At 51.5% G+C, this 15366-nt stretch overlaps 1 protein-coding gene across 2 annotated transcripts in view; it reads right to left on the bottom strand.

The window, feature by feature from the left end:
- Positions 1–12462: 12462 nt before the first annotated feature.
- GALNT16 (polypeptide N-acetylgalactosaminyltransferase 16) overlaps positions 12463–15366 on the bottom strand; it is a 103758-nt gene continuing 100854 nt past the window's right edge. For both annotated transcript variants that reach the window (XM_055435950.2, XM_055435949.2), the window contains exon 16: positions 12463–14579. In XM_055435950.2, the coding sequence (XP_055291925.1) occupies positions 14442–14579 (138 nt within the window). In that variant the 3' untranslated portion in view covers positions 12463–14441. The remainder of the gene's footprint in view (positions 14580–15366) is intronic.

The raw sequence follows: 15366 nt of genomic DNA on the forward strand, positions 1-15366 counted from the left end.
ACCATCAGTGCTTATCTGTTCTCCTGTTTGGACCCTAATCACCCTTCCCAGCACCCTAGATCAGCCCCTCATCAGTTCTCACCAGATGTACTCCATTTCCTAACTGACTTGCCTGCCTCCCCGTGTGACTGCATCAGTGAGTCAACTGTCATTTTTCTTGTTACAAATGACAAAAACCCATCTGAATTACCTTAGCAAAGCTAGAGGAGGTGTTGTTTATTGATAAATATATCCAAACTACAAGAATGGCCAGAGCACAAGTGGGGCTCAGGATCAAATGCAACCAGAAACGTGGAAAGCCCACTACTGCAATTGGGAAAGTCTACTATTCCTGGTTTCTGCTTCCTTTTCAGTGTCGGCCTCATTCTTCCCACAGACCAGTTTCTTCCACTTGATGGAGAACATGACTATCCATAGTCTTCCAGCTTCACCACTTTATTTTTTTTTAATATATATATACACATATTTTTAATTATTTTATTTAAAAAATTATATATACATACATATTTTTAGTTTGATTTTTGGCTGCGCTGGGCCTTTGTTGCCGCACGTGGGCTTTCTCTAGTTGCGGTGAGCAGGGGCTACTCTCTGTTTGTGGCACTTGGGCTTACCATTGCAGTGGCTTCACTTGCTGCAGAGCATGGACCCTAGGGCATGTCCCCTACATTGGCAGGAGGATTCTTAACCACTGGACCACCAGTGCTTCTTTCTGACTGAGTGCACAGATCCCAAGGAAATGTTCTAGTTGGCCCAGCCCGGGTCAGCTGGCCTAATTAACAATTCAGCTGTGTGGGAGGCAGTCCCTAGGGTGGTCCCCATGACGGTCCTCCTGGTAGCTGTGCCCTTGAGTAAAGGCCTGCTCCCACGCGAGGACTCACTGATGCTGCTCTTCTGATAAAAAGATACAGCTGAAATAATGGACTCTCACTTCCTACATTAAGTTATAAGAAGGCTGTGGCTGCCATCTTAGGCACACTCTCTCTTGGATTGTTCACTTGGGGGGCAGCCAGTTGTCCCGTTGTGAGACAGCCAAGTGGAGAAACCCTGGTGAGCAGGCTTGGAGGCAGATTATCAGAGGCCTGCCCGAAGTCATGGGAGCTTTGGGAGTGAATTCTCTGGGTTTGGTTGAGCTTTGAGATGACTGCAGCCCTGGCTGACACTCTGACTGCAACCTTGTGACATCCCTGAGCCAGAACCATCCAGCTAATCCATTCCTGGATCCCAGACCCACAAAAACTATGAGATAACAAATATTAGTTGTTTGCAGTCACTAAATTGTGAGGTAATTTGTTCCTCAGTGAAAGAGGATTAATACACTCTAACAAAATGGAAGCTTCTATTCAAACCACAAGAGAAGGAACATTTCCCTGGAAAAGGAGGGGACTGTCCTGCTGATAACAGAACAGATTCCACCACTATTCTTTCCTAGTCCACCCTCTTTCTTGCTGTGCAGCAGAGATTTTTTCCTATAATAAAAGTCTGATCATGTCAGTTTCCTGCTTAGTATTCTTAAAGCTCTCTCTCACTCTTAAAAATCCAAGTTTGTAGCTTGATCACAGAGGCTCTTTATGATTAGCACCTGCCCACCTGTCAAACTTTGCTCCCACCCATCCCCTCCCTGCTCCCACCACACTTCTGTCAGTCCCTTGAGTACACCGTATGAGCTCTTGCTTGCCTTTGCACAGGCCCTTCCTTTTATGAGCAGTCTAGTTCTGCAAGACCCACACACTCTTACCCCTGATCATAGGTTAAGGCTCAACTCAGTATCACCACCTCCAGGAAGACCTCCCTGATCACCTGATCCCTCCACTCACTCTTCTATGTTCTAAGCTCTAGTAGCATTCTCTGTTATGACTCTTAATCACACTGTGTGGCATTGTTGGTGTGATTGTCCAGCTGCCTCAATAATCTCTGCTCTTTGAAGGAAAAAACCCGGGCTTTCATATTGGAATCCCTAATGCCTTCTAAATAATAGAGTCTCAACATGTTTGTTGACTAATTAGTTAATCAATTAGCTAATTAATTGAATTATAGTTTCAAAGAGTTAGTCTCACCTGCACTTACCTATTAATCTGGTTTCATTATAAAGTAACGTGGGGCTCGGAGGTCAATTCTCATTTTATTACCTCAAATGAAGTTCATAAATGAATGAAGTAGACATGACCCCAATCCATGATACCTTCATGGTGCTTACAGTCAAAACTAAAGACTAATGTAGCTATTACTATGAAGGAAATTATCGGGGTTTTTTAAGAGAGAATAATATTTAAAGTTACTTGAGCTTGCAGAGGCAGGGACCCCCTTTAAAGCTTGACGTTAAGCTGTGTTCTGAAAAATGAGAAGGAGCCAGGTAGTCAGAGTGAGGAAGCAGGTAACAGGCAGAGGATCTGCAGTGCAAAGGCCCTAAGCAGGGAAAAGTTTAGTGCATTTGAGGGATTCAGAGAAGACTGGTGGGCCTCCCTGCTGGATCGGTGGTAAGGAATCCACCTGCCAAGGCAGGAGATGCGGTTTGATCCCTGATCCGAGAATACCCCACGTGCCGAGGAAAAACCAAGTCCATGCGCCACAACTATTGAGCCTATGCTCTAAGAGTCCTTGAACTGCAGGGATTCAGCCCACGCGCCGCAACTACAGAAGCCCGCGCATCCTGGATGTCATGCTCCACAGCAAGAGGAAACCACTGCAGTAAACCCACCACCATAACTAGAGAGTAGACACTGCACCCCATAACTAGAGAAAAACCCTCACAGCAACGAAGACCCAGCACAGTCAAAAAAATAAGTAAAAAATTTAAAAAAACAAAACAGTGGAGTAAAGACTGGCAAAGTGACTGGAAAGGGGGAGCAGAAAGAAATGAGACAGACAGGAAGGCAGCAGGCAGAGCTCAAGACTCTAGCTCATCACACAGGAAACCCCAGTACAGGTGCATCCCGCTAGTTACGTGGTTCTTTCATTCTGGCCAAGCGAAAGGCCTTGTACTCACTACTTCCTCTGCCGGGATGCTCTTCCTCTGGCTGCCTCCTAGCACTCATGTCTTGCATCAGTGCTAACTCCTGTCCTATTGAATCGAAGCCTTTACCCTCCTAGTAACTGAATCACATAGGCCCTATTTACTTACGTGTAACACCTATCAGCATCTCTGAATAATCTGGTACATCTTGTGGATTACTTGTTTTTCTCGCCCTCTAGAATGTATGCCCTGGGGGTCAGGGACCTTGTAGGTATTGCTCACTGCTATATTCCCTGTGCCTAGCATGGCTTGGTATGTAGTCGTAGATGAATATTTATTGCATTGCTTCGTTCATTTAGCCAGCAGTCTAAATGTCTGTCATGTGCCAGACCTAATGCCTTGTTCCAAGACAAAACACACGTTTCCACCCAGAGCCCCAACTCGGGGCCAGTGTTATGGGTGTGCAGTGTGTGCAGCTGTTCAGGGTGCTCTGCTTAGAAAGCCCCCACACTGCTGTCACTGGTTTTGAGATTCTTAACAGTTTATGCATTAGGTGACTGCCTGGTACATTCAGAGCTCTGTAAAGAGTAAGTGATTTACAGAGATAGTATGATTCGAGGATATCATTCTGGAGCCAGTCATTCTTGGAGTCCCGATCCTGCTGTTTCCCTAGCTCTGTGACCTTGAGCACGACTCACGTAACATCTCCTAAACTTGCTTTCCTTCTTACAAATGGCGATAATAATAAGGCCAACTCCCAAAGAGCTGGCTTGAGAATCAAATGAAATAATACTTGAAACAGTTCGGTCTGGGGACTTGCCTCGCGGTTCAGTGGTTAAGACTCTTCCTTCCAGTACAGGGGGTATGGGTTCCTTCCCTGCTTCAAGGCTGAAAAACCAAAAAACATAAAAAACAGAAGCAAAAATGTTAACAAATTCAATAAAGATTTTAAAATGACCCATATAAAAAAATCTTCTTAAAAAAGAGCCACTTAAGTCCCATCCTGCAAGTTCTATAAAGCAGGTTCCACCGCCGACCCAGCCACGCCTTTCTTTGCTCCACCTTCCTGTGGCTCCTCCCATTCCTGTACACTCTCGGGGTGGAAAATCTGGGTCAATGTGAGTGACTGCTAAGTGAGATGAATATTGAGGAGAAAAACCAAGGAAATTCATCCCTCAGGGAAGCAATAATATTTTACTTAAAAATTGCTTGAGCAAAGACTTTGTAGCTGTTTGCAATTTGTATGCAAATAAACTAAGCACTCCAACACCAGGAGCTGAGACATGGCCCTGGGCAAAAGCTTCAAGAAGACCAGGGCTTCGACCACAGAGAAGCCTTTGTCAGTTTCTCTCTGCTGGCAGTTTAAACTAAAACCTTAATCCCAAAGCTGCAGTTTTCACTGACTTAGCCTTCAATGAATTCATTAGTATGTAAGGCAGTTTTCTAACAAGGTAAGTGCATCCCCATCTGAATTTGCTGCATCATCTCTGCTGTATTATCCTTGTTCTCACATTCATTGTCTGTTTAATCAAGCACTGATTTGGCATTAACTTGCAAATACTTTGTCTCCCTGTGTCTGCTGAAAAAGTATTCTCACTGGTCAAACCTCGCCTGATTCCTTGAAAACCCAAATCAATAACCATATTATATAAGAAAGCTGAGAACAATTGACATGCCCCCCCAAACCCTGCTAAGACTAGTCTCTCAGAATAGAGAGAACAGCAGCCTTCTTGCTCTTGTTCACTCAGTCAACAAGCATTTCTTGAGTATCTACCATGCGCTAGGTGCTGTGTGCTAGGCGCTGTCTTTATCTTCATGCAGTTTGCATTCTAGTGGGAATGTAGGAAAGTCATGCGATTCGAATACAACCCTGATTCAAAGTAAAAGGAGGAAATATGGACCCTCAGGAACCTTTAGGAAGGCCCCCTCCCCCAGCGGCTAGGGATGGAGGGAAGTTCCCAGCATTCTTGCCCACGAATTACATCCATTTGTCCATCTCTCAGATCAGTGCCTGCCCGGACTCCTCTGCCTGCAAAGTGTACAATCCTGACACATACCTATCTTGAACACATGCGCCCTTTTGGAGTCCTGGGAACCTGGACCAGGGCTGGGGCTGAGGATGGAGTCAAGGGCTTCCCAGGGAGACTTGCTTGCCTCACACAGCTGCACACACTCATTCATTCACTTAGGAACACTTATTGACCACATCCTCTGTGTCAACCTCTGGGGGTCCAGCTGCAAACAAGACTAACACTTCTTCCCTCACAGGCTTTGGACCCCTTTAAGCACCATGCCCCGTTTTCTTTGTTTATTCCGGTCCATTCACAAATATCAGCTCATTCAGCTCTCACTACATCCCTCAGAAGCAGGTAGTATCATCACGGTTTTACCAGGCAGGGGACTGAGGTTCAGAGAGGTGAGGTGACTTGGGCCAGGTTGCCCAGCTAGTCAGAGGAACAGCCAGGCCACAGCTCTCAGCGCGCCTCCCCAGCCTTGTTCTTTCCGCCTCATCGGGCAGAGTGGACCCTGGGCTGGAAAGGGGCCTCCCAACAGTGACATAGGGGCTTTCTCTGTGTCATCAGTTAGGATCTGTGGGGCCTTCTCAACAAAACCCTGTTATTCTCCCTCAGGCCTACTGAGAGTGGCGAGGCTGTGCCCTGTGTGGCTTCCGCAGACAGAGGACACTGGCCGAGGGCAATCATCGCAGCCCCCATCTCCTCCACTCTAAGCGGCATACCCCGCGAGCCCTGATCCATGTCAGCCAGGGGATGCCGATGAGAGGGGCAGCTCTGCTCTGAGGACCCCAGGTGGAATCCCACTTCTGCTTTGTAACCCTCGCTCAGGCTTCCCATCCTGCCCTCCCCACCAGTCTGAAGCTTCTCAAATCCTTGTTGAAACATCAAGTCCCCTGCTGAATCAGCTTTCTCTGCTTCTCGAAGATCAAAGCAAGTGCCACCAGAAAGGTTTTGGAGCCATATCAGCAAGGTCCAGCCAGGAACAAAGTGGCTGCTGGGATTCTGCTTCTCCTCTTTTCCTGGTCGGCTTCCCTCTCCCACATGCCCCAGCAGATAAGCTTCCAGGTCTTCTCCTGATGGCTGGAAAATGTCCTTAACAGCTGGGAAATCCACAGCCTTGGTGTCTGACTGTTCTGGCCTGCCCCAGGGTCAAAAAAACACTCTCCAGTCATTCCTGGATGGCTGTACATGCTTTCTAGTCTGGGACCTGACCACAGACATCTTCTCATTTGACCTTCACCCACATCACCCCCGTTTTTCAGTTGAGGACCCTGAGGCTCAGGAAGCCTAAGCCGCTTGCAGGAGATTACCTGGCTCATAAAGGGCTGAGCCAGAGCTGGAGCGGTCGTTCTCTTTCTGCCAGGTTGGGTCGCTTCTCTCCACCCCTGCTGTCGCACAATACAGCAGCCAAGAAATAACTGGGATGGGCACCCTTGGTTATAAATTTAAAATAAGCCCAGCTGCTTGATGAGTGTACAAAGACCCAGGTGCCTGGTGAAACTGTGGATGAACCTACCGGGCTCCGCAAAGAACCAAGTCCCCAGCCCCGCTGCACGAAGCCACAGAGTCTGGTGTGCCAAAGGAGGTGCCACCTGACCAGGCACAAGACTAGTGTCTAAGGATCAATAACGCAGAACAAAGAACCTTAAGGCCAGGAAAGCACGTGGAAGTAGTTCTGGTCAGGATGCAGGGAGACAGCAGACAGCGTATGTAGCAAAGAGCCCTGGCCTGGGGGGCTAGATCTTTCAGGGGGATCTCACCTTCCTGACACTTGGCACCAGGCGGAGCCATCAGCTTTTGCCCGTCACTGTGTTACGGAACGTTGTATTCTCAGGTTTCCTGAGTCTCCCAGTTTCCTACCTTGTGACTCTGGGTGTCTTAGCCTCTCAACCTGTGTCTCCATCTGTAGAAGATGATAGTAGAGCCTGCCCTACCTCTTAAGTGTCTGAGAATCAGCCATGGAAGGATGTGGGTGTCGGGGGACAAAATTTGGGATCCGGGATAAGACTGAGAGCTTTACAAGGGAGCTTACTTTCCTTAAATGCACGATGGGGAAACAAAAATACAGAAGGGTCAGAGTTGGTACAAGGACACAAACTAAAATGTGAAAGGCAATGAAGTGTAGGAAGAAGCCTGGACCCTGGGGCAGACTTCATGAGTTCAAATTCTGGCTCTACCTCTGACTTAGCTGGGTAATCTTGGGCAGGTATGTTAACCTCTCTGGGCTTTAATTTTCTTGTTTGTAAATGGGGTTATAATAAAACACCTGCCTGATAGAGTTGTTGTTAGGATTAAAGAAGTTGAAATGTGTGACTCAGTCACTGGTGGATAAGTGATAGCATTGGCTATGGAGGGGCTTCGTTGGTGGCTCAGATGGTAAAGAATCTGCCTGCAATGTGGGAGACCCGGGTTCGATCCCTGCTTTGGGAAGATCCTTTGGAGAAGGGAAAGGCAACCCACTCCAGTATTCTTGCCTGGAGAATGCCTTGAACAGAAGAGCCTGGAGAGCTACCATCCATGGGGTCACAAAGAGTCGGACATGATTGAGTGACTAACACACATACACACACACACACACACATACACACATTGGCTATGAATGTCATCAGTTGGCTGATCCATAAAAAAGGACTTAATTGTATAACTCATGGTAAAACGTATGCCCATCCTGTAGGCTTGGGAAGTGTAGCACTGATTTCCTGATTAATGAATCTTCTGGAGTAGAAACTCTTCTGTAACCAAGTCAGCCATCTGTGATTGGTACTGGGGAAGAAACTCATAAATCACACAGAGCAAGGTTGGCATGCGGCATCTGACTCAGCGGCAAGCCATGACCCAGGCTCGTGCCCACCCACCCTCTGCCCCAGAGTCATCCATCACAGCCCAGAGCTCTGCAGCCTGCTTAGCAGAGGCCAGGCCTGCCACGCACAGAGTCAGCTCTCTGACCCTTGGTGCCCGGTGGTAACCCACGCCCTCCAGGAGGAGACCAGGAACCGTCTCAGTCACCAAACCAGTGGCTCTCAAACCCGAAGGTGCATCAGAATGCCCCAGGGGCTTGTTCAACTTAGATGGCTGAACGCCACTCCCAGGCTTTCTGATTCAATAGGTCTGGGTGGAGTTCAAGAGTCTCCATTTCTAGTAAGTTCCCACACGATTCAGATGCTGCTGGTCTGTGGGACCACCTGCACCTCTGTGGGACTGAGTTTAAACCTTGCTATTTGTCCTTGGGCAAGTTTCATCTCCCGACTGAGTCCCCACAGCCTCATCCCTAAAGGGGTCACACCAGAACCTACCTCATGGAAATGTGGGCACCAACTGAGAAAACTCGCGTGGTAGCCTTATTCTGTTCTGGGATCCCAGGAGAAGCTCAATCGTGTGAGCCCCTGACGTCCTCTCTGTTTTGTGTTAGGGAGCTCAGAGACAACTAATAAGCAGGAAGGGTGGAGCTGTGAAGATGCCAAGTTTTAAAGAAAAGTGAGAGAAAAAATAAACAAATACAGATTGGGTGTTTTCTGAATTCAATGTTCTGATTCCTAAATGCAGAAACACCTTATCCCTCAACAAAACAAGCAAAACCCAGCTACAATTTTTCATTTCATTCATTCGACAAGCCAGCAGTTACTGGGAGTCCAAGAACCAGGTTCTGTGATCCGGCTGTGGGAAGTACGAGGCTGAAGCGGACATAGGTCCTGTAGTCCAGTCCAGTCTTCTCCAGAGAGAAGACAAGTCCACCGGCATAAGGAAGAAGGTGCTCACTGCAGCCAGAGAGGAGCATTCGAGATGCTGAAGAAATGGGCCAGAGAGATGTTTTCACGCAGGCGGAAGGTAGGGCAGGTTTCCTTATAGAAGCAGCATTTGTCTGGAAAATGGGCAGCATTCGATCCACAGGGATAAGTAGAGGGTTGAAGAAACACAAAAGTACAAACAAGAGAAGGCAAGCTACAGCTTCCAGAAACAGGACGCAGGGCAGTCTGGCTGGATAGAGGGTGAGGGACAGGGTGGGAGCTCCCCTTTGCTCACTGTGTCCTGATTTCCCCTTAACAACCGTGACTCTCCTACCCCTAGGGAGAAAGGCTCTGGAGAGCAGCGTCCATCGGGGCTAGAGCCACCCTTGACTGGAAGCAGAGGAGCCTGGAGCTCTGCAGCTGCCCTGGAGGGCTGGGGGCCTTCAAGCTACGTGGGCCTCAGAGAGCCTCCTGTCTCACTGACAGCTGCTTCTCACCCAGATGGCTGCAGAGACCCCAGTGAGGCCCCTTGTCTCCTCTCCTGGTTCCGGACTCTCCTTCCCAGTTGGGGGCATTTCTCCTTAAGGGGGAGCCAGTTCTGGCTCTGCTCTGGCCCTCAAACCTGGTCTCCACATTCATCTGGCTCCCAGGGAGCCCAGGGGGTCGCCTGCCTTCCCCTTGGCTTCTTCCTCTCGCAGTGAGGTCGAGGGCCAGTGTATTCAGTGTGCACAGTCTGCAGCCAGCTGGCCTGACTCTCCCGGCACAGCTTCCCCCCTCCACACTCCCCCCGCTTCAGAGCATTACAAACTTGATGACCATAGTGTCACCCGGGGCACCCATCATCACCCAGATGAAACTGGGAGTCAGCAGGTCTAGGTGGGAGCCCGGACACAGCACACTTACAAGCACAGGTGATTCCAGCGGGTTATCAGGATACACCTTGAGAGATGGCTTATTTGAAAGAAGAATTGTTGAAAGACAGGTCTGATTTTCAGATTGCTTGAGGGGTCAGAGATAACCGGAACCAGAGAGCAAGATAGCAGGAAGAAATCGAGTCTTTCTGAATGCCTCCCTGGTCATTTGTACTCATTCTCTCCAGATAAGGATCACTGAATTTTCCAGGCCGTCTCTTCCCACCTTTTCCTTGGCCCTCCCCAGACTGAGAAAACTGAGCCCTGGAGGAACAGTCACTGGCTCAAGAAGAAGACACATCTATTTGGGTTTAAATGGCTCCCGTAGGTCTACCTAGAATTCTTCTCTGATTACAGTCTGGTCCACATCATCACCATGCTGCGTGCACTGGAGGAAGAAGTCAAGACCACAGGGTAATTGCCGCTAAGCCTCCTGCGGCCGGGCTAGTATGGCCAGTCGGCCTCACCAGCCCTCACCCAGCCCACCATTTACCTGGCCCGAGACAGGTGAAGCCCAGAAGATCATGTCAATGTAAAGCGCAGCTGCTTAGGAAGCATTGTGACTCCCTGGCCCCCAGGTCCCTCCGTGTTGCTCCCATAGCTCCCACCTCCCCTGCGGTTTTATGATCTCGTGCCTATGTGTCTGTCCGGGCTTCCCTGGTGGGTCAGATGGTAAAGAATCTGCCTACAATGCAGGAGACCTGGGTTTGATCCCTGGGTTGGGAAGATCCCCTGGAGAAGGAAATGCAACCCATTCCAGTATTCTTGCCTAGAGGATTCCATGCACAGAGATGCCTGGCAGGCTACAGTCCACGGGGTCGCAAAGAGTCAGACACAACTGAAGAGACAGCATGCACGCATGCCTGTATCTGTCCATCTCCTCTGCTAGAACAACAGTTCTAGAACATTTCTGTCTTGTTTACATTTGTGTCCTCACCCCTGGCAAAGTGCCTGACATGCAGCTGGCACTCAGAAAATGCTTGTTAATAGCAGCAATAACACACTTACTAAGCAGTAGAAAAGGCCGGATGCTTCTCAGTCATTAAATAAACCAGTCCTCACAAAAACCCTCGAGAGCTATGAGTGAACCCATTTCACGGGTGAGGAAACTAAGGCTGGGAGATGAAGTAACTTTCCAGCTAGCCAGTGGCAGAGTGGGATGGCTCCGGGCTGATGGGGGTCTCTGGGTCCCCACTCCTGCTACACCCTTCCCAGCTCTCCAAAGCCTCCATCCAGCTCGGCTGGCCACAGCCCAGCTGTCAGGTCAGGTCAGAGTGGCCCCTCCCTGCTCCACCGCAAGGTCTTTGCTAAGAGCCTGGCTCTGAAGACCTTTTAAGATGAGAGAAGCTGCCTGGGTGCCCCCCTCCCTGTTCTGGAGGAAACACACTGTCACAGGGGACTCAGAAATACCACAGACACTAACATTGACAAGGATAAAGTTGTGGACACCGTGAACTCCTGCCCTTCCTCTCCAGGTCTCCTTTCCTGTTTCTTCAGTGGGAAGAGGACCACACCCCACTGGAAACCATCCTCCGCAGGCCTGGGGGCGCCAGACCCCTGGGAGGACAGAGATGTTGCCTGGGTGATACTCTCCTAGCTGTGAGCGGAGCTACCCATCCCGGGGGAGGCAGGAGTCTCTCCAGGAGAAGCCTTTGTGAAGGCAAGTCACAGAGGCCAGGGACGGAGGACCCCTTGCTGCTGGCCCCATGCAGACTCAGCTCCCTGCCTCCCCTCCCTGGGCACTCTGGAAGACTCCTCTTTTCTGATGGGTTCGGGTTACATAAGGCCCAAGGCTGTCCGTGGTTAATGGCCAACCCTGGGGCTTTACTGAAAACTCCAGGGGCTGGTTAAGAGCAGACAGCCTCAGTTCCCAGGGGAAAAAAAGAGAGGAGAGAGAGAGAACGGGCCTCCAGGGAGGCTTAGAGGAGGGCAAGAAAGAGCAGGACTCAGGAGAAGCCAGCACCAGAGCCCTTCAAGGGTGGGGGTGAAACTAGACCCAAGTGGAAGGAATGCTGACTCAGCCAGGCTGGTAGTATGGCCCGAGAGGGCGATGGGCCGTGGGCTGTGCTCCTTGAGAGGATGATGGACAGACGGACTCTGCAGCCTCGTCAAGTGCTCGGAACCGTCACCAGTCAGAGCTTTGCTCCGGGCCCACTGGGCCTGGTGGTCAGTTCTGGAGAATCCTGAATGAGCGGCCCTGAGTCCAGGTTGGGGTGGGGGTGGGAATGGCTGTGCCCGGAGAGGCTTAGTCACGTGCTGGCCTGCCCACTTCAGTTCATGTGTGTGCCGAGGCCATGCTTATTTTTACCTGGGTAGGTTCAGTTTCTGATCACAGAAACGGTGGGGGCTTTCCATTGGTTTCTATGGAAACATTAGACAGAGCATCTGCTACCCGAGCAAACAAGGTGGTAAGACTCATGCTGGAATGACTTCGTTGTTTTTACTTAGGAAAACTACCCTACCGCTGCCTTCTTGTGTGGCAGGGGAGAGGAAAGGCAATCCTGAGGGGCCAGCTGGCACCTAGGGAAGGAGAGAGGGCTGGCAAAAATCGAAAGAAAAGCATTCAGAGAAGCCCCTTGGTTTCCACTTCTAAGCCCCAAAGTAGGGTCCCATGATGAGGTCACAAGAGCCTGGGCTCCCGTCCCAGTTGCCCCATCTCACGGCTTCCCCCAGGGCAGCCAGCCTGTTGTCCAGGAGTCCCTGCAGTCCCACGGAGGGGGACGTAGGTGGAGGAGCAAGCTCCCAAGTGCAGGAGGAGGTGAGAGTTGAGCGTGCTCAGTTTTCTGGAATAGAGGGTGGGAGGGAGGTGCTGAAGGCCTTGGCTCTGGAATCAGAAAGGAAGGCGCTGGTGTACGTGCCCATGTGAGAAGTGGTTTTATTCCAGGTGTTTTCCATAAAGACGAGGTCCTCAGGGACAGCGAGTGGCACATGCTTTGGTCAAGAAGAGGAAAAGCAAAAACAGAACAGGGCTGAGTCCCAAAGGAGGCTGACAAGTGCTGAGCCAGATCCAATCACAGGGAAGGAAGCGGCCCTCTGAAAGGCTGAATGGCAGTCCTCTTACGTTCAAGTAAGAGATGCCCGAAATTCCTGTCCCGAAGGCCCATGCTACCTGCCGGGGTAGACACACACAGCAGATGGCGGTAGATAAACAGCTCACAGACGATGGGGAAAGTGTGGCTCTGGGGGCCAAGGGCTCCTTGCTGTGAGCACAGGGGGTGCAGGCTGAGGCCCAGGAGCACTGCGCAGAGCCAGGAGGTGAAAGGAAACCTCTGAGAACCCTCCAGGGTGGGTGTGGCAGACCACAGCCCCAAGGCTGTGCAGAGGGAGCGGGACCAGTGGAGGCACACTAGGGAGGGGGAGGGGCATGGCAGCTCCAATCCAGAAAAGACCAGACCCTCTGGGGATCAGAGGCCTCTGTATGAACCCAGGACAATCCATGGATCCTCTTCCCAGGACGGTGCATATACGCACACACATGCACTATCTGGGGGACCATTTCAGGAGATTCCTGGGCCCTCCAGAATCTATGAACTCCTTAGGCATTCCAGGCTGATTTGCTTTGGGTGGGAGACAACCCCCGCCTCCCAGACCCCCACAGGAATCCTGGTATCACCAGACTTTTGCCTAAGATCACTTGGCCTAAGCCAGTGGGACGGGGGAAGAGGAATGTTGGAAATATTAATAGCAGAAGCGGTTCCAAGACCAGGCCCTGGGGGAGGGGGAGAGAGGCCCAGTGGGTTTGAGAAGGAACTGGGAACTCTGTACAAACTGGGGCCGCCAGCCAGCCTGCTGGCCGCTGCAGTAGCCAAGCCTCAAGGGCCTCCCTCCGGCAGTGGGGAGTCCAGCCAGGATGACTTAGTCCCCATGGCTTACCGATGCTCCCCGTTCTTACCGCCCTGTGCCCCGACCCCGTAACGATGCTGTATTTACAGAGGCAAGGGCTTTAGAGAAGGCAGGAGTCAAAAACTAGCGGGGAGGACGGGGCTGCTCAGTGGTGCCTATCCTTACAGGGGTCCACCCGGTGCGCCCAGGCAGGGGCTCAGGGAAACCGCTGGTCTTTAAGGCCCAAGGGAGAGGTCTTGTCTTGACACATAGGCAAACAGAAGTGGGATCTGTTTAATAAACTGGGTCCCAAGGCTGCCCCTGGAGGTGCCCCTGCAGCACCTTGCTGAGGACGTGGGAACCAGAGCGCGGGACTGGAGGCACTGGGCCCTGGGAGGAACTAGGTCCCCGGGCGAGACCCACTTTTTTCCGTGCTTTGCGGCTTTTCTGTTCCCGTCTTTCTGCAGCTCACCCATCCTTGGCCCTGGCTCCCATCCCTCCCGCCCCAACCCAGCACCTGCCCGGGACAGACCCCTGAGCGGCTCACTTCTCCCTGTTCCCCACCTGCCCACAGGCTGCCCCTCCCTCTGCCTTCCGCCTGCCTCCTGTCCACGTTGCCGAGGCTCTCCTCTTGTGCCCGACCCCACAGGCAGGCCCCCGGGGCCCAGCAAGACTCAGGATGCTGCTGTCCTCCTTTTCCCCAGCCCACGAGGAGAGGCCCCAAACCACTATCCAGGCCTTGGGAGGGTGAAAGGCAGTAACAAAGGGCCAGGTTGCCCAGTTGCAGTCCAGTTATCCCTGGGCAAGCCAGGGTGGTGGCCAGGGCAGCAAGCAGGGCAATCCCCCTGCGTCCTCCCCGTTCAAGCTTGGAGCATCGTGTGTTGTGGCAGCGGTGTTAGCTGATGATTCCAGCAGAAATGTGACGAGATGGAGACGGCCCGCTTTACACTTCCCCACCCCAACCCCCTTCCGGTCCCAAAGTCTCATGCAAAAGGTACAGGAGGCCGGAGGGCTACGGTCATGTGTGCGGCAACAGCTGCCACTGCTGGGCTGGGACGTCGGCCTGGCACTTGCTGGTCACCAGCTGGGCGGGCTTGGCCTCCAGGCAGAGGCCGCTGACTGAATGCTGGATGAAAGAGGCTTTTCTCCTCCATCTCTGAGGGGAGAGGCAGAAAAGGGGCGGGGGAGAGAAAAACAAGGATTAATAATAATAATAACATCCGTACCTGCATTACACATGGGTGTAAGTGGCCCTAGGACACAGTCCCATTTAAATAGTCTGTGTCCTTTGCACTAAGGACAAGAGGCACTGCACCCCACATACAAGCTTGAAACCCAGCCCTCCCGATGTGTTCTTGCTTCCATAGGTTGGCATGAAGTTACTGTCTAGATCAGAGGTCCATGGGCTGAATGTAATCCAGAGGTGGATTTTGTTTGGCCTGCACAGCGCTTATGTAAAGTTTGGCTTAGTCATCACATAGAAATCTGCATTTCCAGCTTCCCTTTAGACACAGGCGCAGTCTCTTCGGTTGCAGCTGAAGATCTGCTGCAGGTGGGGGTCCTAGTTTCTGGGTGGGAGGGGCCATGTACTTACTGGAGCCACTGTTAGAAGGGAGATGAGCAGCCCCAGTTGCAGGGGGACACAGTGTGGGCAGAGAAGGGAACCATCTGGGAGGTGGAAAAAAGGTGGAAGGTGTGGGGGAGGTGCTGCAGGGTCTGGAATTCCCTTAGGAGTGAGGGCTGCGGGATACAGATTGCTGAGAACCAGTCTTTCTTGCCCATGTGGTCCCAGCAGAGAGGGATTCCTGGCTTAAAGGTCCTAGGCAGTGGGCAGGACATGGCCTTTGGTCCCTCTGGAACTCACAGCATCCTACTGCCTGGTCTTCTAGTCTCTGAACCCCTGGGAGGGGCTAGTCACACTCCCCGGCTGGGCATTGCTGGGC

The sequence above is a fragment of the Moschus berezovskii genome, chromosome 9 (assembly GCF_049115385.1).
Source record: "Moschus berezovskii isolate FMDL1 chromosome 9, NW_MosBer_1.0, whole genome shotgun sequence".
NCBI lineage: Eukaryota > Metazoa > Chordata > Mammalia > Artiodactyla > Moschidae > Moschus > Moschus berezovskii.